The following is a 26,885-nucleotide window of genomic DNA, read 5'->3' on the forward strand; positions in this document are numbered from 1 at the left end:
ATCAATCTATCTATTTTTCTTTCAGTCTAGAGGTATTCACTGCTAGACTTAGGCCTTTTCGAAGGTTCGCCACAATAATTAGTGGATTCCCGCGACTTTAGCAAGTTGTCGGTCCACATCGTGGGAACCGTACTCACGTTACGCTTTCCGATACGCGGTCGGTACTCGAGAATCTTCGGCTCCAGCAGCCATTTGGTGAACACGTGTAATGAACGTATTTCCTTATAAATATTCTTCTTTTCTCCACCTTATCCCATTAGGTGAGGGTCGTCACAGCAATTTTTCTCTTCCATTCTCTATCGGCTATCATCTCAACACTCACTCCTCTCTCTCTCTCATATCGTCATTCACACACTCCGTCCATGACTTCTTCGGTCGACCTCTTCCCTTCTACCTTGCACTACCATTTCCATACATCTCCTAATCCCCCCGAGCCCCAGCGCATAACAGTACTATGAGTACCAATACAATAATACATGCTCGCGAAGATGACGATCATAGATAATACACATAAATTAGTTATAGATAAGTATAACATAAGCATATTTACGGGCGTCGGTCACTAGATGGCTTCGTTTCGACTAGTTTCTCATTGCTCCTGTAGATGGCAGTAACATATTATCTATCCTATATTTTATTTTTAATGAAGGATTTTGTAAAATTTCAGAAACCACTAATTGATAAGATTTAATCAATTTATGTATAATAAATAAATACTTGCATTATTTATAATTTTTTTATTTTCTGTTACACTATGATTATTATTATTTTTTATTGCTTAGATGGGTGGAAGAGCTCACAGCCCACCTGGTGTTCAGTCGTTACTGGAGCCCATAGACATCCACAACGTTAATGCGCCACCCACCTTGAGATATAAGTTCTAAGGTCTCAAGTATAGTTACAACGGCTGCCTCACCCTTCAACGAAACGCATTACTGCTTCACGGCAGAAATAGGTAGGGTGGTGGTACCCACCCGCAATGCCTTAACTTTAACAACATATAAGTTTAGGGGCATCCGCTACATTTTTATTTTATTTTTTATTGCTTAGATGTGTGGTCGAGCGCACAGCCCACCTGGTGTTAAGTGGTTACTGGAGCCCATAGACATCTACAACGTAAATGCGCCACACACCTTGAGATATAGTTCTAAGGTCTCAGTATAGTCACAACGGCTGCCCCACCCTTCAAACCGAAACGCATTACTGCTTCACGGCAGAAATAGGCAGGGCGGTGGTACCTACCCGTGCGGACTCACAAGAGGTTCTACCACCAGTAACCACAATCAATCACAAGATGACGCTAGTTTCCATACAAAAAAATGTGTCTTAAAGTATCGCAGTTTCAGAGCCCTGATGACGATGACGTATACAGCAACTCCTCAAGTGAACTGGAATCTAATTCAAGTTGTCCTTTATGCCAATCACAATAAAATTATACTCAATTACGTTATTAAATGACAAGTTTCATTATATTTCCAAATCGCATACCTATCGCGTTTATTTATTTATTTTATCACAAATTCATTGACAAATCCCTAGTTCCCCTATATTAGTTCGTTCGCGTTAAGAATGCAGTTGGGTCCTCGCCGAACCCGTCGCTTGCGACGAAGGGCTCGACGAGCGAATTAACCCATAGACACAGCCCACTGAGTTTCTCGCCGGATCTTCTCAGTAGGTCGCGTTCCCGGTCCGGTGGTAGATTCTGCGAAGCACTGCTCTTGCTAGGGCCGGTGTTAGCAACACTCCGGTTGGAGCCCCGTGAGCTCACCTACATGTTAGGACGAAGCTGAAATAGTTATCTCAAGGCTGCCAGCATTAGTAGGGAAAAAAGAGAGAAAAGTAATTTACAATGTTTTTAAGTATTTTGAACAGTCTGATTTAAATGTGACAGCATAGTGGAAAAAACGGCAAACACATGCGATGTGTCCGCATGTTAATTTCTTCTTGAGTCAGTAAAAAAAAAGAAATAACATTCCCAATTTTACTTCCCACTACTATTCATGACCAAAATGACAAGCCTCCAATTAATACGACAGACTCAAAATAAAAATAATGCCTTAGCATATACTAGTTACTGGTAGTAGGACTTCTGAGCCCGCGTGGGTGGGTACCACCGCCCTGCCTATTTCTGCCGTGAAGCGGTAATGCGTTTCGGTTTGAAGGGTGGGGCAGCCGTTATAACTATACTGAGACCTTAGAACTTATATCTCAAGGTGGGTGGCGCATTTAGATGTCTATGGGCTTCAGTAACCACTTAACACCAGGTGGGCTGTGAGCTCGTCCACCTATCTGAGCAATAAAAAAATAAAAGTAGGTACATAATTAGTTACCTTTATTAGGTAGGTATACTAAAAAACAAAGACCATAGAGTAAGCACAACTTTTTATTTATGTACACATTAATTAATTTAATTTTTAATAACCAAAAAAATAAAAATAGAAAATACAAAAAAAATATTATTATATTTATATAGATACATACTACTGTACAATGAAATTAGACCTTAAACATTATTACACTTATGCATACTCGTGCATTCTTCCTATTAAAAGTATAAATACATACTTTTTAATTACCAAAAATGCAGACATTTCGAAATGGCCATTACAGAAACGGCAACTCTTTGGAGTTCAATACGAGTCCATTGCTTGCCACTATTTGAAAAAAAAAAAAACTAAACCATACATCTGTCATTGCTGATATGGAGGGAAAAGCTAAGGAGCACCATCTTGTATAGGGGATAAGTTGAAAAAGCGTCCACTTGTAAACAGCGAGTTATTGTCGGAAGACTCACCGAAATAGCGCTAGTGTAGAAAGTGGAAATAAATAATAGTCTAAAAAAATTTACAAAATACGCTTTTATAGAAAATCCAACTAAAAAAAAATAGAAAATAAATGTTAAATAAATTTGAATTTATCTAATATTGAAATAGAAAAAATGTTTTTAATGTAAATTCAAATTTATTAAAATTGATTTTCTATTTTTTTGTTGGATTTTGCGTATTTTGTTAGTTTTTTTAAACTATTATTTATTTTTGAGATGAATTTTAATTTTTTTTTAAATATTGAATTGTCATCGTTCCTTAATAAGCATACCAAATTTCAAGTTAATCCGACGTTTTGAAGGGGGTCAAAAACATGTTCAAAGGTTCCGTTAGAAACATACATACGTCTAAAGCTAATAAAAGCGTTTTAATGATATGAATATAGCAGTTTTAAACAGAGTCGAATATGCTGGATTGTAGTGTGCTTTTTTATGGCGCTGCTATGCAGAATAGACGTAAGAAACACCATATCTCCTGTATTAAAAAGTGTCCGCTGAAAGGAAGCCAATGAAGATGGCGCCACAGTAGCAAAGGGGAAAGATTTTAAAAACATCGCCATTAACTAGGTACTACACTTAACTTCAACTTAGCACACTTCACTCTATATAAAACTGCTATATTCATATTTCCACATCCTACCCTAGCGCTATTTCGGTGAGTCTTCCAACAATACCTTGCTGTTTTTTACAGATGAATACTTTTGGACGTGACAACGACTTATTAATTCGATGGAGCCGGCTGCACGCACGAAAAAACATGACTCATGCGGCGTTACCTCGCTCTGAGGCGTACATGTTTTCGTCAAGTATGAACTTCACTGAAAAGTGAATGTGGTGTCAATTGTTTATATATTAAAGCAACGATAATTTCGATAATTGAAAAATGAAACCATTCCATCAGTAAACCGACTTTACAGACAACCGATTTGTTTCAGCTTGTCCCCTATACAAGATGGCACTCCTTAATTCTACCCTCAATATTCTTTACACTAAGTACACTAGCATACAACGACAGCAGATGACATTACAGACGCATTTAAAAATTTGGCTTATGGTAATTAAAAAGTGATGTAGGCATATTTCGATATTGATACGGCCTAAATCGGAATCGTTTCCAAAAACAAAATCCAATAGTGCGAATCCTACAATCTGACAAACAAAAAAAGTATTTGCAAGGCAATAATAAACATTGCTAGGTAGTTTATGGTTAAAATAATATCGATAAATGAAAAGCTATTTGGTTTTAGCGACATTTACGAAATCGCACAGGAGAGCCAATTAAACTTTAAAAATAATGAAGTTCAATTAAAAAATAACTTAATTGAAGTTCAATTAAAAATAATCGAACTGTTGATGCTAATCACTGCATAGTATAAAACAAAGTCACTTTCTCTGTCCCTATGTATGCTTAAATCTTTAAAACTACGCAACGGATTTTGATGCGGTTTTTTTTTTAATAGATAGAGTTATTGAAGAGGAAGGTTTATATGTATAATAACATCCATTAAATAGTGGAGAAATCAATAATAAATTACAGTTTCCGAAGCGAAGCGAGGGCGGGTCGCTAGTACCAAATAAAATGGACCTTTAATTACAAAGATAAATGTCGCGTGTTAAGCGAAATGACGCTTAAACCAAATAACTTTTCATCCCTCGATATGATGCGCGAGTTGAATGACCTCGGGTGAACGCGACCCGCGTCCGCCATGTCTGTACGTTACCTTGCGTTTTCAAATCAATATGAACTCACCAATGTCCATCCCTTGATTTATTTGAGAGCAAATTACATACACATAGTTCAAAGGGAACGTTCCCAACATTTCGAAGTTTCTATACAATTCAGCTTCTATACAATATCTATGTATAAGCCGCGCCAATAAAGAAGCGAATCGAAAATGGCGTCTATATACCTACACTGACAGATGGTAGGGTCAACAAACAAAAAGAAAGATAGAAAAAGTTGTTTATTGTAAAAAAAAATAAAAAAAAAGAGAATGTACTTTACTTTGGTGCCCTGGCAGAGGGGGAGGTGTCTGATCTGGGAAGCAACTTGCATAGACACTTTTGCTGCCAGCCATCTAAGTCGCACAACTCGAAAGTGAAAAAACAAACAAAGTCAGAACTGATATATTTTGTTTTGCATGCAGTACGCGCCCTGTGCGGACTAAAGACAGCAATAGTTTAGAGTGAGAGCGCATGATCGCCGCCGCCATTTTAGATTCGTTTCTTTATTGGCGCGGCTTACAGATGAAAAGCCACATTCTTCAACATATCTGTTCACGAGGAATAGCCCATGTTAATCGACTTAAAAAAAAAAGGAATTTCTACATTCCGACTGTATTCAACGAATTCTCCGTCATTTATGAACCGAAATTGTCAATTATTTTATTACGATTTTATTAATTCTTTCGCCGCTATCTATGTACATTATAAATCGCTATTATCCATTACTAAATGTAAAAATCGTTGTAAATCCGTTTAATAATATTTTTAATTGAAGCAAAACTTCTTTACGCACGCTTGGCTTGCGGAGTGACCTCGTGAATGCGTTACGTGAGCGTTACGAAATGTGTGATCGGGCGAGGCGAACGGAAGTTGAGAGGGAGATATGAGTTAGTGAAGATACGAAAGAGAGAGAGAGAGAGTTACGTTTCGTATGTTACCGTAGGGGCCAGAAAGGTGCGAGCTAAAGAAGTTTTACTTTAGTCGTGTGGTCTAAAGCACACTGGTTTTTTTTGTCTGAATGTTGTTCCCATTGGTATGCCCAATAAATCTTGAAGTCTGTTCTCAACCATCATCAACATTAATCGTCGTTTCTTGCTCTGCGTGGCCAATCAACAACAAAATACTCGTGTTGAATTGGCTCCTATTTATTTTCCTGCTTATATAAGTACCAGGGGAGGGGGGGGGGGGGGGGGTTTAATAATTTCCTAAGCGATCCCCTCCGCCGACTGTGAAATAAAAAAAAGCGAATTTCCATATACAATTATTCTCAGAGTATGTCTCTTTACACAAACATATTGTCCATACAACAAAATCATAAACGAAGACCCCCGAAAAAAAAAAAACCTTTAGTGTTATCTAATTCGTTTTACGACACGATCGCGATACGACAAATCGTATCCCAAAATCGTACCTCAACTTGAGAGCAAAATTGGCGATATTTATTTCGAAATCATTGAAATCGCTACCCTATGTGTAAGGCGGTAAGGTCCCCTCCGAACAAACCACGATCGTTCTGATTACAAAGTAAGAGGTCGTCTGCGTATTTCGTATTAAAATCAATAATCGACTCTTTGGAGGTAACGCGACTAGCGAAGCCATTTGAATTGCTTGATTTTGTTAATTTAGTGTCACTTCAAGTTCATACGCTAATGTCGGCTTATTGAGCGTTTAGGGTTTGTTAAAGTTCCGCGGGCGGGGTTTGGGTGTTTGGGAGAGATGAAACAAAGTCACGGGACGTGACTTCTCGCTTTCCTCCAAAAACTCCACTGAAGTCTCAGCAAATAACCACCTTCTGTGAGATGTGATGAAATCGAGACTCAGTGGGATTTTATCTTTATGCAGCCAATGATCGGAGGCGCTGGAGGGACATTACAAGAAGTAAAATCCTGTCGAGATATGATGGCCCTCAGCAGTGAGGAAACGACGCGGATAGAGGATTTTATCATTTTTTTTATTGCTTAGATGGGTGGACGAGCTCACAGCCCATCTGGTGTTAAGTGGTTAATGGAGCCCATAGACATTTACAACGTTAATGCGCCACTCACTTTGAGCTATAAGTTCTCAGGTATAGTTACAACGGCTGCCCCACCCTTCAAACTGAAACGCATTACTGCTTCACGGCAGAAATAGGCAGGGCGGTGGTACATATCCGCGAGGACTCACAAGAGGTCCTACCACCAGTAAATCTCATCACATCTCACTACGTTTCATTTAATTTCATCCCCAATTCATTCAAGTCTCAAATAAATCAACTTCATCTCATATCGCTCCGTAATATATTCCATAGAACATAATATGTAATAAATGACTCAAAAAAAAGCCCTAACCTGGCAACAATGGCTTCGCACAGAAGCCAATACTGAATAAAAAGAAGACGGACTAAAGAAGTTCTACTTCTGTAACATCTGATACATTTATTTATTAGAGGAACGTCCGTGATAATTAATCTATTCGCGAAAACGCACATTGAGATCGGAAGCAAGAATACTTTGTCAAAGTATACTTCAATGTTTAAAAATAAAGCGGATGCGTGTTGAATTGATCTTGCCTTCTCTCTCGCACGCCGGCACCCACGGCGCTGACGTCATAAGTCGTTACACGCAACCTTTCCTTGTCATTGTTGCTACCCCCGGATTAGAAATCGGTCCCAAACTCGTCGGAAATTTATTCAAACTGGTCATAGCTTTGAAACAAAATAAGAATATTTTCAACATCTCCCTGATCTAAAACTACGCTGTACTAAGCAGTTAGATTTACATATATACGCAGGGACCATCACAGCAGCAAAGCCATTCCCGATCCTGCGGACAGAATGGAAAGCAGTCGACGTCGCCCAAAACACGTCATCTCGGATCCTCCCGATCCACTAACGGTGCTTTTAGGTGCCTCAAGCACCGGTCATCGATCTCGTCGAACCTGTCGCTTGCGACGAAGGGCTCGACGAGTAAATTAACCCACAGACACAGCCCACTGAGTTTCTCGCCGGGTCTTCTCAGTGGGTCGCGTTTCCGATCCGGTGGTAGATTCTGCGAAGCACGGCTCTTGCTAGGGTTCGTGTTAGCAACGTCCTCAGGTTTGAGCCCCGTGAGCTCACCTACTAATTAAGGTTACGCTGAAATCAAGGCTCTCAGCTAAGGTAACATCGTCTAAAGACTAGAGATGCTGCGACGTGACTAGGCCATTTCAAATCCAAACGACTGTCCTCAATTACAATAGGCCAGATTGAGCTGTGGAGCTTTTGATATTTTTGTGGTAATTCAAAGCAGACGTAAATTATTTATGCCTATATTTACATCACTGCTTTCCTCTGGTATGCAGGCCTCGAATCTGAAGTACATAACGCAAATTCTTTGAGACTCTGCTTCTCCTATACTCCTGTTCGTAGGTGTAGAAGATGAGCGAAGATGCGCCAAACAAAAGTCCAGCAAAGAATTGAAATAGCAAGACAATCTTAGCTTGATAAGCGAGGGATCGTGTGGAAGAAAGGATTTTGGTATGCACCTAACTCGCCATATCCTATTATATTGAAAGTTTCCGTTTGATAATGATAATAAGGTTTGCAGCAGATACCACCAGCCTATATAGCCAGTCCACTGCTGAACATAAGCGTCTCCAATCGATCTCCAGTGAGGCCGATCCGTCGCCGCCTACATCCAACGTGATCCAGCGGTTTTTACTGGGTCATTGGTCCATGGCTTGCCCACTGCCACTTCAGCTTGCTGATCTTATACTATATCCTTTTATTATATATGTCAGTGCAACGTCTTTATTTGGCTAACTAAAAATAGTTAAAGTTAACCGTTTCCTTAATGTTACGCATGTAAAGAGACTAAGCTACCCCCACTATTCTACTATATAAATACGAGTGACTATTGTCGCACAAAACATTCAGACTCGAGCAGCCGAACCGAGCGGAGCTCTCTGCTTTTATCGCTGTACACTTGATTGGAAAAGTGACTCTTAATTACTGTCACTATGGAAGGCAATGATAATGATGGAAGGGAATGGCGTCACCGTCGCTGTCATCATTTTAAAAACACCAACCAACCAGCCTTTTTGTCATATATAAGTTAATGGTACGTTTAGGGGAAATGCAACGTCTTTCAAAAAAAAATAACAATTTTAACGCGAGCGAACCCGCGGTGCTCGACTATATGATTACAATTCGATACGTACATACATATGGACAAGACCCTTGGTGCTGTCGATAACTACATGACGCATCGCCCAATGTTATATTTAATAATTTATTAGATTGTATAATATATGTTATCCGGAACCCATGATTTCGCACGTTGCGATGCTTCTCTGTAGAAATAGGCCAAGGGAATCTCGGCGTAGAACCTATACACCCTATATATCGAGAGATGCAAGGCTATTTGGTTTAAGCAAGATCTCGCTTAACACACGACATTTATCTTTGCAATTAAAGTCCCATTTTATTTTGTATTAGCATATCAACAGTTCGATATTTTTAATTGAACTTCAATTATCCATTCAAACAGCTGAAGTTTCATTGTTATCAATTATTTCAGGTAGTTGAAGTTTTAATGTTACGAATTATTTTCTAAATTTTAAACTCTAAATGGCGAGATCAAATCAGAAATGAGGAGATTCGCAGGAAAACCATGGTAGCCGACATAGCCCAAAGGATTGCGACATTGAAGTGGCAGTGGGCAGGACACATTGCTCGCAGAACGGATGGCCGTTGGGACCAGAAAGTTCTTGAGTGGCGACCGCGTACTGGAAGACGTAGCGTGGGTAGGCCTCCCACAAGATGGGCCGACGACCTATTGAGGTTCGCGGGGATCCGCTGAATGCAGGCAGCGCAGGACCGGTCTGTGTGGCGAGGCTTGGGGGAGGCCTATGTCCAGCAGTGGACGTCCATGGGCTGATAAGAAGAAATGGCTCTCCTGTAAAGTTGCTAAAATGACCTTTAAACCAAATAGCTTTTCACCCGTCGTTATTATATGCACATGCCGGTCGTCACTCAGACTAAGCTGACTATACCACATTGAGTTTGCGATCCATTCGCACCGATCTATATATAAAAACAGTTTAAACACCATTTTCTCGTCTGCTCATCAAGGGATTATCACCTTTCTTTCGAGAAACGTCAATAACAAAATCAAAAGAGAAAATTTAATAGTTCATATGAATCTAAGTCTTACGGTAAACGCGATTATGGTCGAATTTCGCTCAACCGGTGAACGCTAGTTTCGATAAATACAACACACAACGTGCACTTAAACACCGTCAATAGAAATCTGTTAAATTTGATTCCAAAAAAAATATGTTCAACATTTTTATCTGTTCTAAGAACACGCTGTATGTATTGGACGCCATGATGGATTCATTACGTCATTATATACGTCAAACGTCAAAATAAACACTTTGGTGGCACTAAGGTTCTGTTCTTGTCTATGAATAAAGCTATATACCTAAATGCATTTATATCGACATCAATGCGAGTTCGGATATCAATGACTTTAGCTTCAGACGAACAAATCTTTATATATATATTTCTGCTGTGCGTGTGTTTGTCACTGAAGTCCGCCTAAACGGCTGGATCGATTTGAATGTTTTTTTTTTGTATGCGTTTGTATGGCGCCCTGGATGGTTTAGATTCACAAATCAGCCCGGCAGTTGGCGCTGCAGTCGGTATCTAGGTTATTTATCTATACTACAACCAAACGGATGGATCGACTTGAACGAATTTTCGCAGGACAACTTCTGTCGGGTCCGCTAATTTAATATAATTTAACTAGCTCTTTAAAATATTTCTCACTCAGTCTTTCAATTTAGTAATCAATTTAGTATCAAATTTTTTTTTTCTTGGTTCACTTCTGTCGAATGTCTTCCACGGGTTCCTACCACAAACTTTGTTTCTAATGTCATTGACATAGTGACGTCACGAATCAAACATGGCGTGCCGAGTTTTCCCGCGCTAAAAAAATTTTTTTTTTCTGTTTAACAAATACATAATTCTTCACCGCGCGTATAAATCTTAATATCCATCACAGATGAAGAGTTTATAGTCGAGCTTTTTTTATTTTAATATTTCTCTTTCGTCAAAGGTCAAAAAAACAAAAAATCTCAGGAGATTCCGTTTTGCATCTTTTTTTTCTCTCTCTCTCTCTTTCTCTCTCATCTTACATTTATTCATTTACGTTGTAAATATACCTTAGTAACTACTAAGCGTCGACACTATTTATAAACTTTCATTTCGCTAAAAAAAAAACAAAACGAACCAACTTTACAACAATTATTTCATGTTTTGTCCCATATTTTAGTTAGTTTTTTTTTCTTTCTTGTTTTCTTTTTTTAATTATTTTTTCTTTCTCTCTCTTTTTAATCTATTTAATTACTTACATCCCTCATTAATTTAATAATTAATTCTCTTTAACGTTTAAACTTTTTAAAAAAAAAACGTAGTCTCATTGTGGTCTTAGAATGTTACCTGGAAAAGAATAATAGATTTGGTCACTAATTGCCTATGTATTATAGTTTATAAGCTTGTTTATCCATTTTTATTTATTTATTTTATTAGGCTCACAATACACATCACAAGCTGCTCAAATACACATCACAAGCTACACAAGATACATAAAAAACACAAATAAAAAGAAACAAAATCTGGCTTGCAACATAAGTTATGTGCGCACAAATGCATAGTACTGTAAACATTATGCATAGTACTGTAAACCTGAGACCTTAAAACTCATATCTCGAGGTAGGTGGCGGCATTTACGTTGTAGATGTCCATGGGCTCCGGTAACCACTTAACATCAGGTGGGCCGTGAGCTCGCCCGCCCATCTACATTTGAGATATAAGTTCTAAGGTAGCCCATCCTTCCTTCAAACCGAAACGCATTACTGCTTCACGGCAGAAATAGACAGGGCGGTGGTACCTACCCGCGCGGACTCACAAGAGGTCCTACCACCAGTGATTACGCAAATTATATTTTTGCGGGTTTTGATTTTTATTACGCGATGTTATTCCTTCACCGTGGAAGTCAATCGTGAACATTTGCCGAGTACGTATTTCATTAGAAAAATTGGTACTCGCCTGCGGGATTCGAACACCGGTGCATCGCTATACACGAATGCACCGGACCTCTTATCCTTTAGGCCACGACGACTTCGATATACAGGGTGTCCCACAAAGAATGGATAATCCTGAAACACCTCAGCTTTTACGTTGTAGATATCTATGGGCACCGGTAACCACTTAACGTCAGGTGGGCCGTGAGCTCGTCCACCCATCTAAGCAATATTTTTTTCAACATTAAATTAGTCTACTGTAAAGTTCACGCATTGACGCTTCACGAATTTACATTACGAAATTAGTGGCGTGAAATTAATTTCGTGACATTAGTTTTACCAACAGTTTCACGTGTAATTTAATACTTTCGTAATGCATGCATTAATTTCATGCATGTAAATTAGTTTCGTGCCCTGCGCGATTTTTTGGTGAAATTAGTGTCATGCAACTAATTTCATAGTGTAGACGCGACGTGAAACTAATGTCGCGAAAGGGCCTGCGCTGTGCGGACGTGTGTATTGTTAGTTCGGACGCGCTTCAAGCGTTGAAAATGGCAAACCAACGATGGAGTACAGATAAAAATATAGATCTTATTAATGAATATCAGCGACAACGGTGTCTCTGGGACCCGAAACACCTACAGTAAAAAAGCAAAATTATATTCACTCATTCGATAATAGTTTTTATAACTCTCAGGATCTTCATCTGCTAATTCAGAGACTAACTTCATTGCACCTAAATGCCTTCTTGTTGACCATCCTCGAATCTACCAACCTTTTTTTTCTTGATAGTCTTTTTTTTAAGTTTATAGGTATATAAGCATTTCTTTAGCTACATTGAATATAGCATATAGCATAGAATATAGCTTTGATGGTGATGGCGTCATGGTTACTGCGATACTGTGGATTTCGCGACACTAATTTTTTGACGAAATTACTTTCGCTTAAATCGAAACTACTTTCGTGAAATTGAGCTCGACATGCATGACACTAATTTCGTAATGTAAACTCCGCATTAGTCACGTTTGCCTTTAGAGCGTCGATATGTATATGCGTGTGGTCGTACCGGGGGGCGGCGCTAGTCGAACAGGTCCCTATCTGCGGGCGAGCGCGCGCGCGGCGGGGGCGAGGCGCCGCTGTAGTTGAGGAAGTCCCACACGAGGATGGTGTCGTCGTGCGACGAGGACACGATCTGGAACTCGTCGAACTGAAGACGGAACACGCGTCCCGTGTGCTCCTTGACCGGAAACAGAGACCTTCACTTAAATACACGTAATTACATTGGAGGGTACTTAGTGATAAACAACAGCAGCTTAGCGTCTGGTGTGCTGATGTCCACGGGCGACGGTAACCAATCACCATTAGATGGGCCTTTTGCTCATTTACCTAGAAAGACAATTAAAAAACAATACATTAATAAGGTAATTTTTCTTTTTTTTTAACACTCACTTTATATGCTATCAATCAATCAGTGAACTTTTAGTTACTGTTTTTTTTTGGATGATGTATTACTGGTGGCCCGAAGGTCTTTCGAGTTTCACCAGGATAGATAGGTAAATAAAAGCTCAGCCAGGAGTGGACGAGCAAAGACTCAGCCAGGAGGAGTGGGTTTTGCTAACAGCTGCCCGAGCGCCTTCGAAGGAGACCTAACAACTCAAGAGCAGCTGCTTCGCGAATGAATCTACTATCCAAAGAAGATCGAGGACGGCACTTTGCTACCGCCTGACCTCCCGAACACTCACGACTAAGGTCCGCAGACAGAGGTCCTGGTGCGGCGTCCGCACGTCCAGCGCGGCCGGCAGGTCCCACACCTTGATCTTCCCGTCGTAAGCGCCGCTCACGATTCGCTTATTGTCAAACCTGCAAACACAAAGTAAGTCTTAAAAAAAAACGCTTTTATAAAAAAATTCACTAAAAAATAGAAAATAAATTTGAATTAAAAATAGTGTAAGAAAAATGAATTTATTGTAAAAAAAAACCGTGGGGTGCATGGTCATAATAATCAGTAGTTATAAATATTTTATGAACAGATATGAGTACTTCTACTCAACTCAACTGAGATGAAATTAATCTTAGTAAAATGGTGGTCATTTACTGAGATTTTTTCAATGGACTTTTTGGAGGATCCCGAGAAGTTACGTCCAGCAGCTTTGTTTCATTTTCCCACATTTGTGCACTTTTACAGATATTATAAAGTTAATAACCCACCGTTATTACACATTTAAATTTGAAGAAAGCTAAATAGACAATATAAAATAAATCACAGACCTTCACATACACAGTACAGATACCAAAACAACATCTTTTTTTGAAGTGAAACTTCCTTATCGGCGTTGGAAAAAAATTTACCGTCACATTTTTCGGTTACGCGTCACTTTTTTCCGTTACGCGCCATCTGTTTTGTATTCATGTCTATGATAATAAAATCCTTTTGTTTAAACTTTATCTAATTTAACTTTTTTGTATTCATGTCTATGATAATAAAATCCTTTTGTTTAAACTTTATCTAATTTAACTTTATTTAACCAATTTCTAGAAAGTTGCATGTAGATCATTTTTCGAAAAATAAGGCCATAAACAAGTTTCACTTCTTACGTGTGTACACTAGTACACGCACACATTTTTGTTATCGAATTAGTTTGGTTTGATCGATATAAAATTTAATATCTTTTAAATATGTTAAGAAATAAATTAGTGATTGATATTTTTTTTTAATTTTGTTTATCTGTCTGTTTGTTCCGGCTAATCTCTGGAACGGCTGGACCGATTTTGACGAGACTTTCACTGATAGGTAGCTGATGATATAAGGAGTAACGTAGCCTACTTTTTTTAGACTAGCTTCGCCCCGCGGCGTCACTTGCGATACGACAATAACCGCGAGTAACATCGCGCGACTCAGCTATCAATAAAAACACACTGAACAAGTCGGGGACGCGAGACCGCGTGGAGCGCTCCGTGATTTATCGGCGCCACTCGGAGCCGCTTCGGCAAGCCGATCGCGGCACACTTATTAAGCTATTGCATAGCTTTTATCGCGGGCCTTGAGCGCGGCGACCGAATCATGAAATTCCGTAACGAAAATAACCTGACACCCCCACTCCGCCTACCATGTAGCTCGCGTTCAACACATTCACACGTTGCGCTTGTGTAGTGTTTGTGAAAAAGCGCGCGGCGTGACGTCGCGCTGCCGCATGCACATCATGAAAATTCTGCCCATCTCTCTCTCGCGCGGTCTAGCTTATGAGTGTGAAGGGGACAGTTAATGTTTTGCTTTTGTTAATGTTTATAAATATAGCGTGGTCTTGTTTTATTATTCTTTTAATATTAAATTATCATTGTCTAATTATAATGGCATAAGTTGATAAAAAATGCTATGCGATAGCTATACCGCGGCAGTTCCCGAGTGCCATACGTTTTTTTTTTGCATTTCGTTTCATCCAGTTTGAAATCACAACGATCCTAAAGAAGTTTCACTTCAATAATGTTTCCGAAGCGAAGTCCTCGCTGTCTGACTGACTGACCGTATGCAGCGCACGAGCTCCTCGTGCCCCTCGAGCACCCGGATGCACGAGCCGCACTCGATGTCCCACAGCCGGATGGTGTTGTCCGAGGACCCCGACACGACGAGCCGGTCCCGGTACTGCAGGCACGCGATCCCGCGCTTGTGCCCGTTCAGCGTGCGCACGAACTCGCACGACGACGTGTTCCACACCTGCACGACGCCACGAACGAAAACAAAAACATTACATACGTACATACATACACGTACACATAAACAAACATACATCATTTGTTAACTAGTAGACAGCGCCCATGGACGGAAATGCGACCCACTGAGAAAATTCGGCGAGAAACTCAGTGGGCTGTGTCTGATGGTTAATTTACTCTCCAAACCCTTGAGATGCTTTTGGTACCTAAAAGTTACCGTTAATGGATCGGGAGGATCCGCAATGACGTGTGAGTGATGTTGTAACAATACGTACTTTTATAGTTCTATCACCGGACGCACTGACAATATATTTCTCGTCAAAGTCAACGACATTGACAGCGGCCCTGTGTCCCACCAGCACTCGCCTCAGCATTATCTCCGTCGTCGACGTCATATCCCACACGGCTATCGAACGATCCTGAAAGCCGCAAAAACACACCCTTTATAATAACAATTTATTAATTAAAAAAAAAAAAACAGTGTGGCACTCGGGGACTGCCGCGGTAAATCTATTGCGTAGCATTTTTTATCAACTTATGCAATTATAATTAGACAATGATAATTTAATATTAAAACAATAATAAAACAAGACTACGCTATATTTATAAACATTAACAAAAGCAAAACCTTAACTGTCCCCTTCACACTCATAAGCAAGACCGCGCGAGGGAGAGATGGGCAGACTTTTCATGATGCGCATGCAGTGCGATGTCACGCCGCGCGCTTATTCACAAACACGACACAAGCGCCACGTGTGAATGTGTTGAACGCGAGCTACATGGTAGGCGGACTGGGGGGTGTTAGGTTTTTTTCGTTACGGAATTTCATGATTCGGTCGCCGCGCTCAAGGCCCGCGATAAAAGCTATGCAATAGCTTAAAATGGCTTCAAGTCAGACCCCGTTAGGCTTCGGCACTAAGGGGACCAAGCGTCAGGCTCACCTTGCTGCAAGTGACCATCATCCCGTTGCAGAAGCGCAGGTGCAGCACCGCCTCGCAGTGGTGGATGAGCGTGTTGAGCATGGCGCCCGTGGACACGTCCCACACGCGCACGGTGGAGTCCGACGAGCCGGATATGATGGCGCGCTCGTCGTACTGCAGGCACAGAACCGACCCCGTGTGACCTTGCAGCTCCTGGAAGGATCGAAGACATAAGATGTAGTAAGAAATTATTTTTAGAGATGAAAGGGATAGATGAGTAGACGAGCTCACAGCCGGTAAGTAAGTGGTTACCGGAGCCTATAGACATCTACAACTTAAAAGCCGCCACCCACCTAAAGATATGAGTTCTAAAGTCTCCGTTTATACAGTACAACGGCTACCTCACTTATCAAAGCGAAACACATTACTGCTTCACGGCAGAAATACGGACTCACAGCTAGCCCTACCACCAGTAGTGTCCTAAAGGATAAGACGTCCGGTGCATTCGTATGTAGCGATGCACCGGTGTTCGAATCCCGCAGGCGGGTACCAATTTTTCTAATGAAATACGTACTTGACAAATGTTCACGATTGACTTCCACGATGAAGGAATAACATCGTATAATGAAAAATTATAATTCGCATAATTACTGGTGATAGGACCTTTTGTGAGTCCGCACGGGTAGGTGCCACCACCTTGACTATTTCTGCCGTGAAGCAGTAATGCGTTTCGGTTTGATGAGTATCGAGCTGGTGTTGTACTATAAAAACTGAGGCTTAGAAATCTTGATGCGTCGAGTTGAGCTGACAACGTTTATGTTGTATATAGACGACTTTTTGGCGGGAACGCGAGGAATGAAGTTGTGTGATTTGTTTTATTTTGTTTATTTAGTGTTTCTTCAGGTTTAAATGTGTAATAATGGTGGTTTATTAACTGTTTAGTATATCTGTGAAAGTGCACAAATGTGGGAAAATAAAACAAAGTTGCTGGACGCAACTTCTCGGGATCCTCCCAAAAAGTCCACTAAAAAAATTTCAGTAAATGACCACCATTTTACTAAGACTATAAATCATCCCATATCATTTTATTGAATTTCATCCCAGTTGATCACAAATTAATCTTCTTCATTTCATTTCAATCCATATTATCATTTTTCATATAAAAAAGTTATCATTAAAATTAAAATAAGACTTGACCTAAAGGTCTTAGTTACCAGGTCATAAAATCCCTTAAAAAAAACGTATATAGACTTCAGTAACCACGTCCTCCACTGAGTATAAATCCAGTTGAGGTCCTCAATTGGTTTGTTATTTATTTCCATACTCACTCTGACGCACTGCAGTGTCTTTCTGTCCCATATTTTTATTGTGTTATCTCTAAGGCCCGATACTATCTTATTGTCGTCGTACTGTAAGCAATATACGCCTTTGGAATTCTCCGATCTGCAGTTTATCCTCTGTAACAGAAATGAAAAAAATGTGAATAAATGAAATGGTGATTCGGAATGTGTGTAATGTTTTCTTTGTTGATTTAATGTATCTTTTATGCATTATCTTAAAAAATATGAGAATTGTGCACTGCTTCTCTATATTCTCTATAAGTGTGGAAAATTTCATATTCCTCCGTCCGCGCAATTTTCGTAAAAAGGATACAAAGTTTCTGCTTCACGTATTAATATATAGATTTCATTGCACCTACCACTATTTACTCTGCACTACCTTTGGTTGACTGGTAGAGAATGCCTTAGGCATTAAGTCCGCCAATGTAAATTTTACATGAAGTGTAAGAAATAAATAAATAAAGCAAAATAATTTTTACCTGTAAATTATGTTTTCCCATTCTCCAATTGTCCTCTATAGATTGTATGTCCTTTATTATCTTGGGATATAGTTGTCTGTAGAATGAGTGTGACGGATGTTGGCAGCCAGGCTTCGGTTTGAACAGGTACTGTATCCTGGGGAGGGGAAGCAGATACGTCATGAGTTGCTCACACGACTCATTCCCGAGGACTCTCACATAATATCAATCGGATGGAAGAAACCAAAAAGTGTAAGTCGTGGCCTAAAGGATAAGACGTCCGGTGCATTCGTGTTGAAGCGATGCACCGGTGTTCGAATCCCGCAGGCGGGTACCAATTTTTCTAATGAAATACGTACTTCACAAATGTTCACGATTGACTTCCACGGTGAAGGAATAGCATCGTGTAATAAAAATCAAACCCGCAAAATTATAATTTGCGTAATTACTGGTGATAGGACCTCTTGTGAGTCCGCACGGGTAGGTACCACCGCCTTGCCTGTTTCTGCCGTGAAGCAGTAACGCGTTTCGGTTTGAAGGGTCGGGCAGCCGTTGTAACTATACTGAGACCTTAGAACTTATATCTCAAGGTGGGTGGCGCATTTACGTAGTAGATGTCTATGAGCTCCAGTAAAGGTCATCATGGATAAAGGCTATAAAAAACAATGATGACAATATACCAGGACAACATGAAACAAGGAGCTAACTCACCATCCGGCTATATAAAAAAAATGACAATGTACCAGAACAACATGAACACAAGGAGCCAAATCACCATCCGGCTATATAAAAAAAAATGTCAATGTACCAGGACAACATGAACACAAGGAGCCAACTCACCATCCGGCTATATAAAAAAAATGTCAATGTACCAGGACAACATGAACACAAGGAGCCAACTCACCATCCGGCTATATAAAAAAAATGTCAATGTACCAGGACAACATGAACACAAGGAGCCAACTCACCATCCGGCTATATAAAAAAAAATGTCAATGTACCAGGACAACATGAACACAAGGAGCCAACTCACCATCCCCTCCGCTCGGCGAGGCCGCGCCACAGCGAATCCGTACGGACCTTCCTCTCGATGAGCTTCTTCCACAGCATCCCTTCCGATATCACCCTCAACCACTCGCGGCAAACCAACTCGGCCGCACATAGAGAGCTCGCGTCCAGGTACGACAGTATGTTCTCTGCGACGTGGTCCAGGCCTTTTTCTGAAAACGAGCGTGTATTAACAATACTAGATGATGACCGGCTTTTTTTTTTATAACGCCATCTTGTTGTGTCTTTAAAGCAATAAATTCACCAATAGATGTCGGGAAGATTCATAAAGTTAATTATCGATAAAGTTGATTATTTAAAACACGAATAAAACAACATTTTCTGAAAATAAATCGTAATCGATTTATCGCCCCCGAAATCCCCTGTATACTAAATTTTATGAAAATCATTGGAGCCGTTTCCGAGATTCTGGTTATATATATACAAGAATTGCTCGTTTAAAGGTATAAGATCAGTCGTATATTTGCTATTTACAAAGATACGACTTGGCCATAATGGATACGGTATACAGCCGGTGAAATTAAAAAGAAGAGGTTAAACTATTGTTACGCCGGTAAGAGTAACGTCATCTATCACCGAATAGCAGAAATGAATATCAAAAGAACTAGTAACATCGAGAACGCTTGAAATTTACAACGCCATCTATTGTCATATAGCGGAAACACGCATCGAAGCCACTCGACTTGCCTAGAATGTTCTCGATTAATCTAGGGATGTATAGACTATAAAAGCGTAAAAGCTAATTCTAATTTGTATGGAGTTGAAACATTTGCCTACGTTTGCCGTTAGAGGCGCTGTTCCAACTGCATACAAATTTGAGTTAACTTTTACGCTATCGAGAACGTTAAAAAACACGCACTGAGCACACTCATCTAAATTACTCATTGAATGGCTTGAACAACTAACTGGCACTACTTCCCTATGAGTGTCCAGTGTGCTTAGTTCTAGTTTTTTAACGTTCTCGATAGCGTAAAAGTTAACTCGAATTTGTATGGAGTTGCAACGTTTGCCTACGTTTGCCGCTAGGGGCGCTGTTTTACTTTTACGCTATCGAGAACGTTAAAAAACACGCACTGAGCACACTCATCTAAATTACTCATTGAATGGCTTGAACAACTAACTGGCACTACTTCCCTATGAGTGTCCAGTGTGCTTAGTTCTAGTTTTTTAACGTTCTCGATAGCGTAAAAGTTAACTCGAATTTGTATGGAGTTGCAACGTTTGCCTACGTTTGCCGCTAGGGGCGCTGTTTTACTTTTACGCTATCGAGAACGTTAAAAAACTCGAACAAATCACACGGAACCAAAAACCGACGTATCCGTATAGAGTAAAGCTCACAACTTACTGGGCAGCATACTGATGAAATCCCTTTGTAGCATCGGTTTGAGGTAGGCATTGATGTGACCGTGCTGGTAGTGGCACATCCTAGCCAGGAGTTGCTCCACGAATTCCACCTACAAACACACCGGACCATATGGTTAGCCGTGGGCCAAGCCCAAACAAATCAGGGGATCAGTAATTTTTAACGAGTCGAGATTTTCATCCTAAAGGAGAAACCCCATTTTGGGCCTGAGCGTTACACGAATGGGAAATGTACCAAAAAATTCGTCTATTTTGCTTGATTAACCTATTGAAATCTTAGCTTCATTGACAATGGCCAAGTGTAGAAAATAATTTGAATTCAATTTTTTGTTTTAAACAATCTTTGTAAACATCTGCAACACTTCTTTCAATATATATACGTAACTAGCTCCACAAACGTGCGGATTAGAATTAAAGCATCCATAAAATAGGATCGATTTAGTGGAAATCGAGTGTAAAAAATAATGAATACTCTTTTGCTTTAGGATAAATGACTGTTTTATAGGTATTATAATCAATGTAAATAGAGTATGGCCATCGAATCGTGACACAACTACTTACAATGGCGGCAATTCAAAATATCTACAACTGACAACATTAAATATAGCATGAAAGGATAGTTTTGCATTTTTATACTAATGTGACTATGCCCTAGAAAAATACAAATGTATCAAATCGTGTTATGTTATCTTTAATGTTGCCAACTGAAGATATTTTGGATTGCCGCTATTTAGTTGTGCCATGATTCGCCGGCCAGACTATAAACTTAATCTCATTGAATAACGTAACGTAAAGCACCAAAATCTACTAACAAAAATCATTAAAAGAAATAAATAACTGTGCCCTTTAGTTATGACACGAAATCATGTCGGTAACTGCGGCAATTCAAAATATTTTCAACTGGCAATCTTAAATATAACATGAAAGAGTCGATTTGGTACTTTGAGTTTTTCTATGGTGTAGTTACATTAATAATTTTACTGGTGGTAGGATCTCTTGTGAGTCCGCGCCTCCCGCCGGCCTATTTTTGCCGTAAAGCAGTAATGCGTTTCGGTTTGAAGGGCGGGACAGCCGTTGTAACTATACTGAGACCTTAGAACTTATATCTCAAGGTGGGTGGCGCATTTACGTCGTAGATGACTATGGGCTCCAGTAACCACTTAACATCAGGTGGGCTGTGAGCTCGTTGATGGGTATCTAAGCAATAAAAAATAAAAATAAAAAAGGCATGAAATAAAATGAAATGAAATGTGATGAGATAATATGGGAGCTCGTAATGATTTATATTTTATATAAAAAAGTTATCATATAAATATAGTTTTTCATATAAAAAAGTTTTCATAAAAATTAAAATAAGACTGACCTAAAGGTCTTAGTTACCAGGTCATAAAATCCCTTAAAAAAATCATTTCGTGCGCAGCGCGTTTCGCATTACGTTGTTTTTAATTTTTGGCTTTCGTTCGTTTTCGTAAACAACCTAACACGCGATTTCTCGTAACAGGTTCTATTTTTATTTTAAAGCAAGCTGTTACTGCAACAGGTTTCGTAAAAAATTACTCATCTTTAGTAGGAAACAGCCTCAAAAATATCGTTTTTATTAAAATATCTCGAACAATAAACATAACCTAAAATGTAAACATTGTCTGATTTTACCAATTTGGCCATTGCTGGGAGACCTGAAAATTGGGCTCATGAAACCTTCTTAGGTATTGTAACTTATGCCCAAATTCTAGCACTGTAACGCCAGGCCCAAGTTTGTATGGATTTCGGGTTTGTCCTTTATAAAATGCCACAATTTGCACGGAAGATAAAAATGAGCTACTTTTACCGTCTAGTTATTAATGTATTTGACAAGGCTATCTATGACCTTGATAAAAACTACAACTTTATATTGGATAATATGAAAAACCAAAGCGTTCGGTTAGGGCTAAAGGGTTACGCTGATCACTTCCATACGCGTTTTGTTTGAGAGTGGCTTGTAGGAAGCGTTTACGTTGGAGACCTCACGCGGCTCACGGGCGACTAAGGGTTGCCAGATTTTTTTTCAGCCTATTTATAAGGAACAAATGCTTAAATAGGCAAAAAATACGGGAATTTACTTTTTTACCCGGGACAAATAAAAACCAAAATTATAGTGACATTTTTTTTTTTATATTTCTTCGAGGAGCAAGTCAGTTTTAGCATATTTATAAAAATCAATACAATTACAATCGTACGGTTCGAATACGGGACATTTTAAACTAAGCCTAAAAAACGGGATGTCCCGGGAAAAACGGGACACGTCTGGCAACTCTACGGGCGACCCTCGTGGCCTAAACGGTTCAGTAAGATAAGGCTCACCGGTGCGCACCGTGGTCTGAATGAAAATACTCGTTTTTTCATGTGGCGTACAACGTGTCAAAGGTAATCTCGTCAGCTTGTATCGAGGCACCGCATTACACTACCGACGCGCTATGATGGCCGTTTTGACGTTTTTTTTTTTATTATTGCATACATGGGTGGACGAGCTCACAGCCCACCTGGCGTTAAGTGGTTACTGGAGCCCATAGACATATACAACGTAAATGCGCCAGCCACCTTGAGATATAAGTTCTAAGGTCTCAAGTATGGTTACAGCGTACTATTACCACATACCTAACTCGGTATTTGCTTTTCGATATACAAAATTAAAAAAAAAGAAAATTTAAGAAGGTTAATAAATTAATTTAAATTTATTAATTAAAATAATTTAATAAGGATTTATAATTTGGTTTTATTAAGCCTTTTTAATCAGGTACTACTTGCAATAAAAACTTGTAGATTCCATTATATTTTTTTGCGAGAATAAATTGACATTTCACATCACTATTGTATTAAGTCAAAACGGCCATCATAGCATGCCGATAGTGTAAGCACTTTTTTTTATTGCCCTTGTAGGCAGACGAAGCACTTATCAGCTTCGATAACATTCCTTGTACTGATCTGAAGGGATGCGGTCACCTGATCTGTCTCGTTCCATCTTGTGAAGTAGTTGAGGCATGCGTCCCTTTCCGCCGCGTACGCAGGGCTGCTGGGCACCGGTCTGACGCCGCTGTCCAAACTTGTCAGTGACGTCACCTGGAAAACGATCGTGAAAGCGGTTGAGACAACCCTAGCACTCGGCGTATAGTGACGCGACTAAGTCAAGTTCTTCGAAAGACATTGTGTGCTTAGTCACTAGTTTTTTTTAATTTGAAAGTTCTGAACAGCTTCCCTTCGTTTGCCGCTAGGGGCGCTGTTCCAACTCCATACAAATTTGAGTTAACTTTTACGCGATCGAGAACGTTAAAAAACTCGCACTAAGCACAATACTAATATATGTTTTGAAGGTCGAGACAATGGTTGGAGATCGGAATTGAAACTTCGATCTCTTCTTTCGAAGTGAGCTGCTGAATTTACCGTTGCTATGAACGATGAATGGATGATGAGTTTACCACAAAGTACCCTTTATGGGACTCGCAATTCGTGCGCAAATTATTAAAACAAAATCATCATTGTAATCAATGCAATTGATCGGAATGCAGTGGATCGCGATTCAGATCCGGTGGTAGATTCAACGAAGCACTACTCTTGCTAGGGCTAGTGTTAACAAATTCTCTCAGGTTGAGCCCGTAAGCTCACCTACCGTAGCTAGAATAGTCCCTTAGGCTAGTGAATAGGTAGGGTTTTTTTTGACAGATTTTACTGATGTATAATTGTACTATATGTTTCTTAAACCGAGAGGGCTGGTGGTCGTGGCGCCGACGACCACCGGACCGGCGTCCCGAGGGGGAGGGTGATAGGAGAGATGTGCTCCGCACTAAACGCTTCACTTTCCCCCCTCTGCCTCTTCATGAGTTCTGTCTCATGCGAGGTTTGGACGTTGGTTGTTGAGCGACAGGAGGTTTTAGTCAGTTCGACTCAGACATGCCCCGCCCTCCATCCCCAGTGGAGGGCGGAAGTCCGGCGATTTCCTCCTGACAAAAAAAAAAAAATATGTTTCTTAAATAATAAACTTTAAAGTAAATTTTTTGTTTACACTATTCATAGGGGAAGGCGATATCTGCTGTGTTCGTATAAATAACTAGCCATACTCGCTCGCTTCGCTGGGCATTTAAAACTAACATTATTATTTATTGTCATTATTATTAGGGAGTACAACTCTCATATAAATATCAGCCTATCCATTAAGTACATGTATTTTCTACATGGATACCAAGTTTCAAGTCAATCGGATGCACGGTTCAGTAGTTATAACGGAACATCCGTAAAAACCACTGTAGATTTATATATTAGTATAGATTTCCCAAACCTTCATAGCTGTAGGGGAGAGAGAGGGGGGGGGGGGGTGATACGGGTGGCTTCAGAGAACCCAGAATAAGCCCCAATATGAATGAAAACTATATTGATATGCACATAATTTAGGATCGTCGGGAAGTAAATTTATTCATTTCCATTGGCATACATTCAATATTGGATCATTAAGGTTAGATGATTTTATTTATTAAAAATTTGACTGACTAGCTGGCAAAGATTATATTAAAATCTATTCCTATCGACATCCCATTTAAAAAATTCTCCTATAACGAGGTCAACTCTTATAACGCGATGTCATGTCCTCAGCAAAAAACCCGCGTTTTTTCATATGACGCGGCGATTTTTTGCTTGTTGAAATATTTCATACAAATTTTCATTAATTTAATTCTGTCAATGAGATCAAACGGGGGCATTATGAGAGAGAGAGAGAGATAATACACTTTATTGCACACCAACACAATTTACATTCAAAAAAACAGTCAAAAAGCACATATGTACAATAGGCGGTCTTATCGCTAAAAGCGATCTCTTCCAGACAACCCTTTAATTTACAGAAATACTGTAAAATATAAAAATAAATTTTGCTCCTATAACGCGGAACCAACCCACCGCGTTGTAAAAGGCATTAATGAAAATGCAAGACATTATCTTTAGTGTATAATACAATGAACAGAAGAGTTCTCTCTTCTCTCTCTAACTTTCAAAGCTTCCGAGGAAACATCACAAAAAATTCCTTCAAAGCAACTTCATATCTGTGACGTCATATGGGGGCAAAAACAAAAATAGATCATACACTCACACACAATAGTTAACCAGCCACATACGGCATCATGATTGCGATTAATATAAGATTAAAAAAAAACTTCTTTAACTTAGCTTAAAAACTAGGAATTTATTACTATTTTTTAGATAATTATGTTGGGTGATTTTTTTTTTGTTGCCTTTATAGGCAGACGAGCTTACGGCCAACTTGATGGTGAGTGGTTACCGTCGCCCATGGACTTCAGCAATGCCAGGGGCAGAGCTAAGCCACTGCCTACTGATAAATGACCTATATGTTCGAAGGATCTAAGCTCGTATTTATCTATCACAAATCTAACCCTTTTCGAGCAAGGGAATTAGTTTTACCAAAGTTATACCTTTCGCCACTACTACGAGACGACTTCTCGATCGCAAGGCACGTGTGCTCTCTCGGCCGAGATGCGATCGAGTTTCCGCATGCAAATGCGTGCCGGCCTCGCGTTAAGCAGAGGTCAAGCGTTTAGACAGGCAACGACTGAGTGAGACATTTCGATCTAATATACATTATCGCTCACCAATCGATCGAGTATCAAGTTAGACGAGAACTTTTTTCTCGATAGCGTAAAAGTTAACACGAATTTGTATGGAGTTGGAACAGCGCCCCTAGCGGGAAACGTAGGCAAACGTTCCAACTCCATACAAATTCGTGTTAACTTTTACGCTATCGAGAACGTTAAAAAATTCGAATTAAGAACACAAAAGATTTTACTGTGGGGTAGTAGTTTATAATAACAGCGATCTCTCAGATTGATGTTGAACTTAGATTGGGTAATGGTACGAAACTTATAATGATAAAGCTTTTTATGAAAAATAGATCTTAATTGTTTTCTAATTCATTCTCAACAGCAACAATAGGCCGGTAAGGGACGGTAGCGGGGAATGGACAGCAGCAATATCCGAATATTACATATTTCGAGGGATGAAAGGCTATTTGGTCATTTATTTTTGTAATTAAACTAGCGACCCGCCCTCGCTTCGCTTCGGAAACTGTAATATATTATTGATTTCTCCACTATTTAATGGATGCTATTATACATAATATAAACCTTCCTCTTTAATCACTCTATCTATTAAAAAAAACCGCATCAAAATCCGTTGCGTAGTTTTAAAGATTTAAGCATACATAGGGACAGACAGATATAGGGACAGAGAAAGCGACTTTGTTTTATACTATGTAGTGATGATGTCCGTTTATTTGATACTAGCTGTACCCGACCTCTTTGTTAGGCATTTAAAATTAACATTGTTATTTCTCACCCCCACAAAGATTCTCATCATTAACGCCCCCGCAACTGGTGTAGGGAGTCCAACACTCATATAA

The 26,885-nt window shown here is 39.6% G+C and overlaps 1 protein-coding gene across 3 annotated transcripts in view; it reads right to left on the minus strand.

Annotated features, from left to right (window-relative positions):
• Positions 1–2,367: 2,367 nt before the first annotated feature.
• LOC101738795 (beta-TrCP) overlaps positions 2,368–26,885 on the minus strand; it is a 30,480-nt gene continuing 5,962 nt past the window's right edge. Inside the window, exons 2-12 of one of the 3 annotated variants that reach the window (XM_004925077.5) lie at positions 23,429–23,545; positions 20,433–20,541; positions 19,053–19,239; positions 18,041–18,176; positions 17,550–17,678; positions 16,243–16,434; positions 15,577–15,720; positions 15,115–15,305; positions 13,336–13,453; positions 12,660–12,830; positions 2,368–11,009 (exon numbers count right to left, since the gene is read on the minus strand). In XM_004925077.5, coding sequence (XP_004925134.1) covers positions 12,672–12,830; positions 13,336–13,453; positions 15,115–15,305; positions 15,577–15,720; positions 16,243–16,434; positions 17,550–17,678; positions 18,041–18,176; positions 19,053–19,239; positions 20,433–20,541; positions 23,429–23,545 — 1,482 coding nt within the window. In that variant the 3' untranslated portion in view covers positions 2,368–11,009; positions 12,660–12,671. Of the gene's footprint in view, positions 12,831–13,335; positions 13,454–15,114; positions 15,306–15,576; positions 15,721–16,242; positions 16,435–17,549; positions 17,679–18,040; positions 18,177–19,052; positions 19,240–20,432; positions 20,542–23,428; positions 23,546–26,885 lie in introns of all 3 variants that reach the window. The other 2 variants (XM_012689550.4, XM_062675890.1) reach the window with 2 other exon arrangements.

This window comes from Bombyx mori, chromosome 24 (genome assembly GCF_030269925.1).
Source record: "Bombyx mori chromosome 24, ASM3026992v2".
In the NCBI taxonomy this organism is placed as follows: domain Eukaryota; kingdom Metazoa; phylum Arthropoda; class Insecta; order Lepidoptera; family Bombycidae; genus Bombyx; species Bombyx mori.